This window comes from Acomys russatus, chromosome 20 (assembly GCF_903995435.1).
Source record: "Acomys russatus chromosome 20, mAcoRus1.1, whole genome shotgun sequence".
NCBI lineage: Eukaryota > Metazoa > Chordata > Mammalia > Rodentia > Muridae > Acomys > Acomys russatus.
Window position 1 is genome coordinate 40,321,366 of NC_067156.1, and position 14,359 is coordinate 40,335,724.

Here is a 14,359-nt window from a genome sequence, read left to right on the forward strand (position 1 = left end):
TACCTGAGAGGCAGAGAAATCACACAATAAAATCGGATACTTGCGGGCGGGGGGGGGGGGGGACCTACAAATTAGTCTCTCAATCAGCAGGGACCATGGGATTATTGGATTCTATCAGGAGATGAAGCGGCTTCAGGTAAGTGGTCACATCCTGGGGCTATAGGTGGCTGGGTCGGGAGAATGCCTTTTCAGATGGGACTTTTTAAAGTCCACACAACAGGCAATTTTTGTTATTTTTCCAGACAGGTTTCTCTGTTTAACAGAGCCCTAGCTGTCCTAGACTCCCCACTTCCTCTTATGATTTAGGGTTCATCTTTATCTACAGAGTTTAAGCTGAAACCCCCTCTGCCCACAAAGGCAAAGTGAGTTGAGTGCAACTATTTACTTAATGTACCAGCCTCTGACTGGTCATTCTTGTTCTTGAACGACCCACAACATGACATCTTAGTGTCCCACAAGTTACTTCCAAATTCTATTCTGCTCTATCCTAAGGAAGAAACTCGGTTTCCTTGAGTATCAGTTATTAATTTTCCTGATCCATTTTGAGGGTGTTAAGCTCCAGCTAGAGAGGTTGGCACCTGTGGTCAACACCACGCTTTTAAGCAATCACCTCTTCTATCCTGTCCACTTACAGCCACTTAGAGGCAGTGAATGTCTTGGAACTAGGGCGGACACTAGTCGCTTTGGGTTCCATTCCCAGGTTCTGAAGGCTTAGCTGAACGGGGTGGAGCAGCAGAGTCCCAGTGAAAGTTCACAGCTTTTGCCTCTGTCTGAACCGGAGCCCAGAGCCAAAGCAAGCCGGGCACAATCTCGAAGCGCCATCATTTCCCTCTCCTCCGCCAGCTCTCAGTGTCTGGTGGCTCCCCGCAGACCCCGGAGCCCGCAGGGCTGGAGCGACCCCGGTGGCGCCCCGCGTGGCCGCGCACACCCGCCGCTGCAGACTCCGGTCCGCAAGCCCCGCCTCCCGGGCCCAGCTGATCCGCGCCGCCCTGCAGGCCCCACGCTCGGCCCCGCCGAGCCCCACGCCGCCCGCGCCTGCCGCCCCCGCGCCGCCGACCTCCCGCCGGGCCGCGCACCTCGGGCCGAGCGCGCGCCGGGCCGGGAGCGGGAGGCGGGGCGGCCTACACGCTGCGGCGGAGAGGAGAGTGCTGCGGCCCCGCCGCGGCCATGGAGGTCTACATCCCGTCCTTTCGCCACGAGGACAGCGACCTGGAGCGCGGCTACACGGTAGGCAGGTCCCCGCGCCCCCTTCCCTCCCCCCCCAATTGCACACCCCCTCCGCCGCCCGCGCGGTCGTCATGGAGACGGGTGCCCCTCCTCGGTGCGCGCCCCCCGGCTCCATCCCTTCCCCCCTTCGCGGCCCGCGGCCTCGGGAGCTTCGGGATCCGGCCCGGCTGCCCTCTGCTTGCAGACGGAGAGGCTGCGTTGCAGGTTCTTGGTAGCTTGCAAGTTCTGTGAGGGTTCGTTCAGATGGAAAACGTGTTACAGAGGGGGAAAAAAAAACCCGAAGAAAAAAAAGAAAAAAAAGAAAAATCAATATTTGTGGCTGCTTATTAGCCAGCGCAACACATGAATTGATTTTTAGAATTTTTTTTAAGAGTTTGTTTCCTTTTAGTTCTGCAGTGGCATGAAATGGCAAAATCAGGTGCTTTACACGTCCTGTACCTAGAGTCGCTCAGAAATTTGAGACAGGTGGCTTATTCTGAGTAGTAGCAATTGCAGAGACCCTTAAGATAAATGAGTGAGTTGTTGCTTGACTTCCTAGTTAATTTACGCTCCTCCGGCTAGATTGCCATTTCGAGCAGGAGAAATGCTTCAGATTGGCTAGAACTTGCAAGAGTTTATTTATTTGCAGTTAGAATAGAAAGAACATTACACAGACTGACAAACTTAGTTTCTTGTTGACCAGCAGTTGTGTTTCTTTTCTATCATTGCTTTGGCCACAGTTTCTTGCAAAGTACCAAAGGATGTTTGTCTGTGATGCTCTTTGCTGCCTGTCCAAATGAGATAATTGAATAAGACCTTTGCTTCTATAGCTAGTCTTTTTCTTTATCCTTTTTTCTCTATCTTTCTTTTTTTATTTTAATTTTATTTTACATGCATTGTTGTTTTGCCCGCAGGGAGCTTTGAGTTACAGACAGTTGTGAGCTGCCATGTGGGTGCTGGGATTTGAACCAGGGTCCTCTGGAAGAGCAGTCAGTGCTCTTATCCACTGATCCATCTCTCTAGCACCTCTCTGCTTCTGTCTCTCTGGCCCTCCCGCCTTCTTTCTTTCTTTCTTTCTTAGGCAGGGTTTCTCTGTGCTGCCCTTGCTGTCCTGGAACTTGCTGTATAAACTAGGCTAGTCTTGAACTTAGAAATCTACCGGCCTGTGCCTCTGGAGTGCTGGGAGTAAAGGTGTGGCCCACCACCTTCAGCTTAGAGTAGTCAATCTTTAACAGATAGTTTAACAATTAAGAATAGGTATACTCCAAGGCTATAAAGGAAAACCCTGTCTTGAAAAACCAAAAATAAATAAAATAAAAAAATAAATAAAAATAAAAAATTTTAAAAGTGTGCTACACAATATTCTCTTCAGGATCTCTGGGGATATTTAGGTTTGGAGGAAGACTAGCAGAGAGCAGCCTAGATGGATTCCCATCTTGTTCACAGCTGATTGACTTACTAAGCACCCAGTGTCACTCTGGCATCGTATGATACCCCTTCTTCCTTCCTCTTAATGTTCTTGGTGTCTTGTGAAAGTCTGTTTAAACCCTTGAGTTTTCAAAGTGGAACATGAATCTCCCTCTGTAAAGAAGATGCAGAAGTGTTCCTCAAACGTGGCCAGAGTACTCTCCATGGTCAGGAACTAGTGAGAGGAAGCTGCACTCTGCAGCACCCTTTTCTTCTATACTCCCCCCACCCCAGTCACTTAACAGGTTGGAACTGGAGGAGCCCACTCGGATGAGCAGACCCTTTGGCTGTGTTTAATTCTTCCAGAAACCCCACTTCTCCTGTTAGCATCAGCAGCACCTTGCATTTGAGAGGCTTTTTTTTTTTTTTTCTCTCTCTGTGTCTCTGTGTAGCCTTGGCTGTTTTGGATTCGCTTTGTAGACCAGGCTGGCCTCGAACTCACAGCGACCCACCTGCCTCTGCCTCTGCCTCCCAAGTGCTGGGATTAAAGGCGTGCACCACCACGCCCAGCCCTTGAGAGGCATCCTTTTTGGGACTATTAAGGCCTGTGGGCTTCAGGCAGCCCAAGCTGAAGGTTAATTACCAACAGAAATAAAAGTCTTCGAAGAGACAGCAATCTGGCCTCACTGGCCATGCCTGCAGTTGTTTGCCTGCTTTACTTACTATTTGGTAAAGCTTGCGTTACATGAATGTATTGGGTAAGTATGTGCACACATGCCACAGTTTACATGTGGAAATCAGAGGATAAATTCTTGGAGTCAGTTCTTTCCTTCTAGCAAGTGAGTTCCTGTAATTGGACTCATGTCTTCAGACTTAGCTGCAAATGCTTTTATCTTCTGATTGGTTTTTGTTGTTGGTTGTGTGTGTGTATGTGTGTGTATGTGTTTGTCTGAGATAGCCTTGGTGTGTAGCCTAGGGTGGGCTCAAAGTCAAAGCCATCCTCCTGTCTCAGCTTCTTTGGTGCTGGGTTTATAGGTGTGTACTACCATATCTGGCCTGATTTTCTTTCACTAGAAAGCCTGGTTTTCCTCCCCAAAGTATATCATTTAGTGACAATGACTGTGTTTTACATTAAAAGAAACATGACCTATAGTTCTAACTACTTCAGTGATAGAGAGTTTAAGTAGAAAGGATGGGTGGTCTAGAGATACATATCTGTCTGATCAAAATACATCTCTTCTTCCAAAGGGGGCGGGGGAGGAGGGAGAGAGGGGGGGTATGAAAATATGAATTTCAGTCTGTTCTGTGCCAAATAGGAGTGACCATGCCCTGGGACACATGGATACAAGATAATCATAAATCAAGGCAGTTTCCAAATACGCTTGCTCGGCCAGTTAACAGCCATGGGGGAATTTACGCTGTAGGTCTCTGATGCTGTCTGATGGCGTTCTTAGCTTTGGGATTGGTGGGAGGGAATGGTGTGTTGACAATACATGGCCAAGTTTTTACCTATTTGTATCATCACATAGATGTGGCTTAGAGAAATGTATTAGTTTCTGCTGGTACATAGAACACTTGCCCAGTATGCTGGAAGCCCTAGTTCAATCTTTTGCACATTAAGAAAAAAACAAGATGGGCAGCATTGTTGTTGACAGACAGGCCTATGCCTCTAGAGATAAACATGTTTTGGAGGAGGAGGGGGTGTTCTTAGAGAGTCTTATCTCTGGTGTAAAAATGTGTATGACCTACAATTGCTGCACACCACATTGCCAATTAAGCCAATTAAACCGATTTTTTTCAAGATTCCTTTTGGGGTTAAACCTAGCCTTTTGAAAATTTCACTTACAGTGATGGATTGAGTACTCTTTAAAGGTTGAGTTTGGCCAGGCGGTGGTGGCACACGCCTTTAATCCCAGCACTCAGGAGGCAGAGGCAGGCAGATCTCTGTGAGTTCGAGACCAGCCTGGTGTACAGAGAGTACAGGAAAGCCAAGGCTACACAGAAAAACCCTGTCTCAAGAAACCAAAAAAAGCTGGACAGTGGTGGCGCACGCCTTTAATCCCAGCACTTGGGAGTCAGAGGTAGGCTGTAAATTCGAGGCCAGCCTGGTCTACAAAGGGAGTCCAGGACAGTCAAGGCTACACAGAGAAACCCTGTCTTGGGGGGGGGGGGGGGGGGGGGGAGGGGGGGGGGGGGGGGGGAAGTGACTTTGAAACAGTGCATCTCAGAGTGCCTGGCAAAATGATAAGGCATCTGCTTAGGGGGCTTTCTTTCTCTCTGCAAATTTGTGGGGCAGCTGCTAATTTATTCTCTCTGAGAGACAGTTGTAGTTGCACAGCTATGATTCACTCCACAAACATTAACCAGGTTCTGGTGCTCTCTGTGGCTGTGTTCTGGGAATAGGGCTGGGAGTGGTGCTTTAGCTGAAAGAACAGTTTAAAATTTGATACCAAAAAAAAAAAAAAGCTGATACAGTTTCTTAAATAGTAAGCTGGTAACTGCCTACACTATGTTTTGATGGGGTCCTGGTGGAAGAGATTGGTTTTTCCAGACAGAGTTTCTTTGTGTAGCCTTGGCTGTCCTGGAACTTTCTGTAAAACCCTGCTGGTCTGGAATTTATAGCGATCTGCCTGCCTCTGTCTCCCAAGTGCTGAGATTAAAGGCGTGTGCTACCAATGCCTGTACACTTTAATATAAAAAAATGGCTTTGACCCATAGTGACTATGTTTTTAATTAAAAAGAAAAAAAAAAAAAAAAAGAAGAAGAAGAAGAAACATTACCACAAATTCTAACAATTCCTCTGGTAAGGAGATAAAACCAGAGAAGTTTCTCTTCCTCAGGCTTGAGAGTTCCTTGCTCTCAGAGGTCAAGTGTGGGAGTCAGTTCTTTAGAAAACACACTGATAATCCCAGCACTCGGGAGGCAGGGACAGGTGGAGCTCTGTGAGTTCGAGGCCAGCCTGGTCTACAAAGTGAGTCTAGGACAAGGCTACACAGAGAAACCCTATCTCGAAAAATCAAACAAAAACAAAAAAGAAGAAAAGAAAGAAAAGAAAAGATAAGATACTGGCTACGCAGAGAAACCGTGTCTCAAAAAAAACCCAAACAAAAACAAAAAACAAAAAACAAAAAAAAATAAAAAGAAGAAGAAGAGAAGAAAGAAAGAAGAGAAAAGAAAAGATGCTGGTGGGGAATGGTGGAACACACCTGTAATCTCAACACGTTCTAGTGGAGGCAGGAGGACATGAAGTCCAAGGCCAGCCTTGGCTGTACAATGAGTTGGAAATCAACCTACCTATTGAGACCCTATCTCAAAAAAAGAAAGCAATAGACATTTACTTTGGGCTTGTCTTACGTTGAGGGGGAAGTAAAGGCAGGAAGGTGATTTCCTGCCCTGGGGGTTCTTCACCAGCTGGAGTTAGGTTTGGAGCTGAGGGGTAAGTGCTGGGTTCTAGGCTGTCTGTCTGGTAGAGCCCTGTGTGGGCCACTTCTGCTGAACTGTGGTGGGGGAGGGTGCCTGGGAATGCTGACTTGAAATCTGATTAGCATTTTTTTTTTTTTTGCTAGCTTGTGAATTTTAAGAAGAGGAAATACATGACAAAAATCTGAGAGAACCAGCATTTCAGACTCCCAGATACACCAACTGATAAGCTGGGGGGAGGGGGGGAGAGACCTCCCAGTCACTTTGATCTTCAGAAAAGCAGGCCAGGCCCTTGTAACAGCCCGATAAGCTCAAATGTTATTTCGCAGAGGCCTGATTCCTGGCTTCCCTTCTTTCTGAGCCTCCATGCCTGTGCTCTGCAGGCTGAGAACTCCTTGGGGCTTGAAACAGTGTGTCCGGGTACGAGGCTGTTTCACCTCAGGACTCAGCTCAGCTCAGGAAAGCCAGGTGGACTAGGAGCACAACAGACCTGCTAGAGCTGCAGTGACCTGAGGCGTGAACAGCCTCAGGAGTAGGTGGAGTCGGTGACACTGGAATTGCAAGTCAGTCGCAGAGATTGTGGTGAGCACAGGGTAAGCCACAGGCTCAGGGCTGTAAAGGGCCTCTGAACTTTGACTTCCAGGCTTGGGGCTGTTTAGGGAAGGAAGTAACAAGATTAGCTTTGCATTTAGAAACACTTCTGTCAGTTCCTTTGGGCTGCTTTGACTAGAATTCCCGTAGTCTGGCTAGTTTATAAGTAATAGAAGTGCATTTTCTGTAAGTTTTTGATGCTGAAAAGTTTAAGCAGGAGGTGCTGGCAGATCCTTTTATGAGTTCTCGCTAGAATGATCTAATTACCTCCCAAAGGCCCCACTTCATAATACTTTTACTTTGAAATTAAGGTTTTTTTGTTTTTGTTTTTTGGGGTTTTTTGTTTGTTTGTTTTTTTTTTTTGTTTTTTTTTGTTTTTTTTTTTTGTTTTTTTTTTTGTTGTTGTTTTGTTTTTTTTTTTTTTACTTTTTGAGACAGGGTCTTGTTTAGCCCAGGCTGGCTTTTAATTTGATTATGTATATACCTAAGGATAATCTTGAATTCTGGATTGTTTACCCACCACTTCCTGAGAAATGGAATTACAGGCTGCACCACCACAGTCAGTTGCGGGTTAGGGACTCAGTATAGGAATTTGGGGACCCACTAGAGAGACCCTTGACAGGGCAGAAGTGTAGTTCAGGGCCAGAACATCTGCTGGATGTACTTGAAGGTCGTGTGATCCCAGCAACAAACAAACAAAACCTGAAGACAAATCAATCAATTTGTTAGCGTTCTACACCAGTCTGCCTAGTAACCTATGACATCATTATCTACCTGCCACTAGGCATGCCCCTGCCCAAGAGTGTATAAATGGGCAGACAAACCCACCTACCTCTCTTACTCTCTAACTCTCTCCCTCTTGTTCTTCTCTTCCTCTCTTGCTCTCTCTCTCTCTCTCTCTCCCTGGGGCACTCTTCCCCCTCTTCCTCCCCCATGCTCCTATAATAAACCTTTCCATATCATATCTGTTGTGTGATGCATATTTCATATCTTATTTTTCATATTTAAAAGAATCTATCTACCAATCAATCATCTATCTGTCATCTATCTAGAGAGATTTTCAGATAATGAGGTTGGAAAGGTTGAAAACCTGAACTGAGGCTTTGAACATGGAGAGGAAGTGTGGATGACAGGAATCCCAGATAGCAGCAGGCAGTAGAGTGAAGCCCATGATGCAGTGACCAAAGGAGGACAGAAATGGTGGCAGGAGGGTCTCACCTAGGGGCCTGCTGGGGGCTTGGTGCTAGGTGACATTGTTTGATTTTGTGTTTAGAGCAGTCAGTGATCTGGACTGGAAATATGGCCAATAGGGATTCTTCACCATAGGAGGTAGGTAGAAAGAGGGAATGTTGGCATATGAACAGCTTCACAAGCCTGCCTCCCGGCTGCCTAGCAGCCTATGACGTCATCACAGGCCACCCACTACCAGGTGCGTACCCCTGCCCAGGATATAAAAAGGCAAACCCACTGGTCTCTTGCTCTCTCTCCGCTCTCTCTTTTCTATCAGTCTGTCTCTCTGCCCCCCTGGGGTGCCTCTTTCCATTTCCTCCTCTCCCACATTTCTACGATAAATCTTATGCCATGCATGTTGTGTGGTGCATATTTCATATTTAAGCGGGGGAGCTGGTAGGGACTCTTAGAACTTAAGTTAGCAAAGTCCCAGGACAGCTTCAGAGCGGAAGACTAGATAAGAAAGGGAGGACATGCTTTGTAAAAGGCGAGTGCCAGGGGCTCCTGGGTAGTCTATTGAGGCAGTGAGATTAGTGTGAGGCGCCTGAGGATCGGCAAGTCTTACATGTTCCAGCCTAGGTGAGTGTTTTCAATTTTAAAATACATGGTTGGTAAAAACGATCAAAGTAGAATGGCCGGTTAGGTAACAACACGAAATTTGATGTCTTCCATTTCCCTTTTCACTGATGTAAAAATAAAAACACTGACCTAGTTTTTTGAGTCACTTGAATCACACAGGGGACAGGCTGCATGAACAGTGTGCTCATGGCTTCAGACTAGTCTCCAGAGCGGTGGTTCTCCACCTATGGGTTGTGACCCCTTTGGGGGATGGGGCGTCAAATGCCCCTTTCACAGAGGTCACCTAAGACTATTGGAAATACTGGATATTTACGTTATAATTCATAATAGTAGCAACATTACAGTTATGAAGTAGCAGTGAGAATAATTTTCTGGTTGGGGGTCACCACAGCATGAGGAACTGTGTTAAAGGGTTGCAGCAGTGGCAAGGTTGAGCACCACTGCTCTACAAAGAGTCTACAGTGTAAGGACTGAAGGTCCAAACGTCTGAAGTCTAAAAGAAATCTTGAAAGATCAAAAAACTTGAAAACGCAGTTCTGGAAAAAGTAATTTAAAAATTCTTTAAAGTTTTAAAAATTTCTTGCATTTTAATTTTTATTTTTGCCTTGGGCATGCAGGCATCTGTCTCTGTGTTACACCCCCAGCCATGTTTACGTTTTTTAAAGGGAATTCACTTGAGAAATAGGAAAGCACGTCAACACTTCACAGGCCACTTTGCACAATAAGATAGGCAGGGAAATGCTCATGCTGCTGAGTACAGGGGCTGGCTCCACGTGGGTGGGGTAGTGAAACCTTGTCTGAGAACAGTCTAAAACCAAAAACGGAGCTACGCTGTGAGCAGAAGCGCTTAAATGTAGTAACCATGTTCGCACAGGTGTAACAGTCGGGAGTAGATGAGCCGCATTCATAAAGCCTGGCTCTAAGGAGAAATGCGTTCCTGTGTACCCAGTTTGTTTTCCTTTGTTTGATTGGTGTGTGGCTAGGGGTTGAACCTCCTGTGTGCTAGGCAAGGGTAGGTAGGTGTTCTACCATTAGACTATTAGCCTTAATCCTCCTGTTTGTTTGAAATTATACTTTTACGTGTGTGTGTGTGTGTGTGTGTGTGTGTGTACGCACATAGGATGCACATGGAGGTCAGAGTTGTTCTCACTACTACATGCTTCCTGGATCCAAATCAGGTTGTTGAACTTGACATCAATTCCTTGTTATGCTGTTATCTGTTGAGACAGCTTGCCAGCCTTGTTTGATTTTCTTTTTTCTTTCTTTCTTTCTTTTTTTTTTCTGACAGGTTTCATTCTTGTAGCCCACCCAGGTTAGCTTGGACTCACTATTTAGTCTGGACCTGGACCATGCTAGTCTTATGCTCTCGGCCTTGCAGACTGGGGTTGATGGCAGGCATGAGGTACCCCAATCAGCAGCACTCATTTTTTTAAAATTGTGATTATCTGAAATATCAGGATCGACAACCTAAGTCTTTGGCAAAGTGGATTATAACCAAGATGAGCTGGTATGGTGGCAGGGGACTTATAATGCTAGGACTCAGCAGGCAGAAACAGGATGATTACTTTGAATGCCAGACCTGGGCTACATAGCAAGACTCTGAGAAAAACAAAAACAAGCCAACAACAGAAGCCGGAGAAGGGTCACTGCTACAGAGTTGTTGGTAAGGCGGCTCTTATTTCACAGACTCGGTCAGTTTTTACTACTAGCCAAAACCCCTAGAGACAATAGTCAGCATATTGTCCCCCAGGCATTTTAAGTATTTCCTTCCTCTGATGGGGCACATCATACTTGAACTGGGCATGGTGGTACACACCTTTAATCCCAGCACTCAGGAGGCAGAGGCAGAGGCAGAGGCAGAGGCAGAGGCAGAGGCAGGAGGATTTCTGTGAGTTCAAGCTACACAGAGAAACCTTGTCTCAAAAAAAAAAAAAGGACAGTGGGGGGGCCCTACTGCTTTCCTAGCATTTGACTTTCTATCTAGAACAGTGGTTTTTAACCTGTGAGTCTGTGAGTCTCGACCCTTTCAGGGTCAAACAGCCCTTCAGAGGGGTCACCTAAGGCTATCAGAAAACACAGATATTTGAAACATCATCCCAAACAGCAGCAAAATTATAGTTACTAAGTAACACTGAAAATAATTTTATGGTTGGGGGCGGTCACCACAATATGAGGAACTGTATTAAAGGGTCACAGCATTAGGATGGTAGAATTTCTAGAATATTTGCTCCAGTGGGAACTGTGGACTGGAATTTTCTGCTTTCAGAATTTTAATGTTGGGGATGAAACCTTTTGGGGTTGTAGTCTTCACAATTAAAAAAAAAGATTTATGTATTTATTACTTATTTATTATGTATACAGTGCTCTGCCTGATGGTACACCTGCACACCGGAAGAGGGCATTAGATCTCATTTTAGATGGTTGTGAGCCACCACGTGGTTGCTGGGAATTGAACTCAGGACTTCTGGAAGAGCTGACAGTGCTTTTAACTACCGAGCCATTGCTCCAGTTCCACAATTTTATTTCATTTCATTTTTCCAGGACAGGGTTTCTCTGTAGCTCTTGCTGCCCTGGAACTTGCTCTGTAGACCAGGCTGGCCTCGAACTCAGAGATCCACTTGCCTTTTCCTCCTAAGTGATGGGACTAAAGGCATTCACCACCACTACCTGGCAGTCTACAGGAATTTCAACTGCAGGGATCTTGTTCCCTATTTAGGACTACAATGAGAAGGCTTGTCCTGGGTTACTGACAGTGCTGATTGTGGTGGTGTACGGACAGCTTCTTCTTCATGTCGAAAATTAATGTGTCTACTAAGCATATAACTTCATGTCTGGAATTAGTGTGTCTACTAAGCATATAAAGCACTCGAGGAGCTGAGGTAGGTTCCTGAAATGGTCAAGGAAAATGCTTACACGAAAGAGACAGCAAAGGAAAAGGTATCTAAGGTCAACCACAGTGCTGGGTCTTCTCCCTATGAGTTCATGGTTTAATGTAAAATAAAGATAGAAGGATCTTGACTGTAGAAAGAAAAAAATTGCACAGGTAGGGCTGGAACTCAGTAGAGTTCTTGTCTAGTGCACGCAAGCCCTAGGTTCAACTCCCAGTGGCATATAAACAGGGCGGTAGGTCTCCTTATGCCAGCACTCAGGAGGTATAGGCAAGATCATGAGTTCAAGGCCATGCTCAGCCACATAGAGAGTTTGAGGCCATCTTGGGCTACGTGATTGAAACCATGTCTCCAGAAAATTTACCTTCGAGGTAACGATGCTTTCTGCCTTATCGTTATCACCATTTCATACATAATTCAAGAGTGAGGTTGAGGGAGGAAGCCTGACCTTCCCGCTTTACTTGTTCCCTGAGTACTTTCTACCCGGTGACAAAAGTAAAGAGTAAACCTCTTTGTGGTGAGGGCACATTTGCCTCAGGAGCCCCGAGCAGACAAATGGTCTTTCATGTCTCAGCAGTGGTCCCCAGTCAGTCTGTTGACAAGGGAATCCTACTTGCGACTTTGGTGGAGGCCAGAGTTACCTGATGCAGCACCAGAGCCGGAAGGATGGGTTAGCTAGTTGGAGGGAGAAGTGGGGAGTCTCTGGGGAGAGGAGCCAGTCTGTTCCTCTCACCCAGCCCCTTAGGCGTGCCGTGGGAGAAGTACAGAAGGACACACTGAGACCACAGTGTCCTCCGAGGTCTCTCCGTCATCCCTCCCATGCACAGAAGATGAAGGAGGCCTTTGTTGACAGTGCAGCACTGGCCCGGGGCCTTGTTCACACCAAGTGCAGCAGAAGCACACATTAAATATTTATTGAATGATGAACTCAGGCGCGTGTGAGCCGTGATCCCTACCCTTGAAGACAAAAATACAGTTTGAAAGTTCTTCCTGAACATCAGCAAACGTAGAGTGATCGCTGTACTACGTTCTCAAAGCAGGGCTCCCAGTTTAGCTCGGTGGTGAAGGCCTCAGGCTTGAACCCTGGCGCTGCAGAACAAACGAACATCAAAAGTTTAGAATGCGCGAGGCCCTGGCTCACTTGCTCTTTTTTTTTTTTTTTCTTGCTTTCTTGCTCCTCCTCCTCCTCTTCCTCCTCTTCTTCTTGTTTGTTTTGTTTTTCAAGACAGGGTTTCTGTATGTAGCCTTGGCTAGCCTGGACTCACTTAGTAGACCAGGCTGGCATCAAACTCACAGAGATCTGCCTCCGGAGTTCCTGGATTAAAGGTGTGTACCACCATGCCTGGCAAGACTGTAGCTTGAATTCTTTTTTTTTTTTTTTTTTTTTTTTTTTCATGTAAAGTGTACTTATTACAACAAACAAACAAACAAAAACAAAATAGAGCACTTTGGAGGCAGAGGCAGGTGAGTCTCTGTGAGTTCGAGGCCAGCCTGGTCTACAAAGTGAGTCTAGGAAAAACAAAAACAGAAAGACAAAGCTAAACTAAACTAAAAGTCGTGTTTGTTTATATCCTTTTTTGTCCTAGCTTGAATTACTTTTTAAATTTATTTATTTTTTTTTTTTTATTTTATGGACATTGGTGTTCTTCCTGCTTGTATGTTTGTGTGAGGGTATCAGATTCCCTGGAACTGGAGTTATAGAGAGTTGTGACCTTCCATGTGGGTGCTGGGAATTGAACCTGGGTCCTTTGGAAGAGCAGTTCTTAACCACTGTGCCATCTCTCCCGCTGGAGCTTGAATTCTTAATACTGCACAAACAACAACAAAAACAACTCACAACATTAGTACAAGAAGGATTAAGTTTAATTTTTATGTGTATAGAGTTTGCGTGTGTGCTTACATCATGTGCCTAAGGATGTCAGAAGAGGGTATGAGATGGCCTGGACTTGGAGTTCCAGGCGTTTGTGAGCCGCTGTGTGGGCGCTGGGAACTGCAGGATCAGGCAAACTGCTGAGCCATCTTCCCAGCCATAATATGCAGTATTCTTACAAGAAGTGATCTCATACACTTGGAGTTCAGAGACTCTTAGTAAGATAGTCCTGTATACACTGCAGGATTCAGCAAGCACTTTCCAGGCATGAAGCTGCAGTTTCCATTACTGATGAAGATACACGATTGAGTAAGTTCTTCAAGGCTGGTCCCTTCTGAGTACTAGAAACCAGCCCTACCTCAGATTCAGTGCACCTAGGCAAGTGCTGGGGAGCTCTATGGAGTTAGAAATACGAGCCACCATGTTACATGCTCTAATTTTCCTAGTATCTGACCGAGTTGTCATTAACCAAATTTCACACAGCCCAGAGAAACCTTAAGGAGAGTCTCAGTTGAGTAGCTGTCGTTTATGAGGTTGGTGTGTGGATGTGTCTCTAAGGGATTGACTTAGCTGATACAGGAGGGCTGACGCAGCTGGTCCTGGGTTGTGTGTGAAAGCTGGCTAGCCTAGAGCGATGACTCAGCTCATAAGAGCACGCATCTCTCTTGCAGCTGACTGGAGTTCAGTCCCCAGCACCCATGTCAGGTGACACATACTGCCTGTAGTCACAGAGGGAGGGAGATAATAAAATCTTTTGGTTTTAGATTTTTTTTTTTTAATTGTGTGTGGGGGAGGGAGGATGTTCCTGGAGGCTAGAAGGTCTAGAAAGTGTTGAATCTCCCGGAGCTGGAGGTGTTTCCGAAAAGTCAGAAACCACAGCGGAAACAAACAGAAAGACCATTCATTCTGGTTTGTTTGTTTGTTTGTTTGTTTTTCCTTGTGTGAGGTGTAGTGCAGTGCCGGTGATCACAGGGCATCCAGCTTCTGCTTCTGTCCTCACCCTGTTCCCGTCCACTCTCGTTCGTTCCCATTTAAAAAACAAGGAAATCACACAGGAAGCTTGTCACCAGCACTCCACCGACAGTAGGAGATTCTGTTGTCTTGGAGAATGGAAGGATTTAACTGCAAATATAATGGAAAATAATTGTGTTTGTTATATGGTGAAGTT

At 45.8% G+C, this 14,359-nt stretch overlaps 1 protein-coding gene across 2 annotated transcripts in view; it reads left to right on the plus strand.

Moving 5' to 3' along the window:
• Positions 1–1,053: 1,053 nt before the first annotated feature.
• Positions 1,054–14,359, plus strand: part of Snx24 (sorting nexin 24) — a 136,203-nt gene continuing 122,897 nt past the window's right edge. Inside the window, exon 1 of one of the 2 annotated variants that reach the window (XM_051163161.1) lies at positions 1,054–1,227. In XM_051163161.1, the coding sequence (XP_051019118.1) occupies positions 1,168–1,227 (60 nt within the window). In that variant the 5' untranslated portion in view covers positions 1,054–1,167. The remainder of the gene's footprint in view (positions 1,228–14,359) is intronic. The other variant, XM_051163163.1, reaches the window with a different exon arrangement.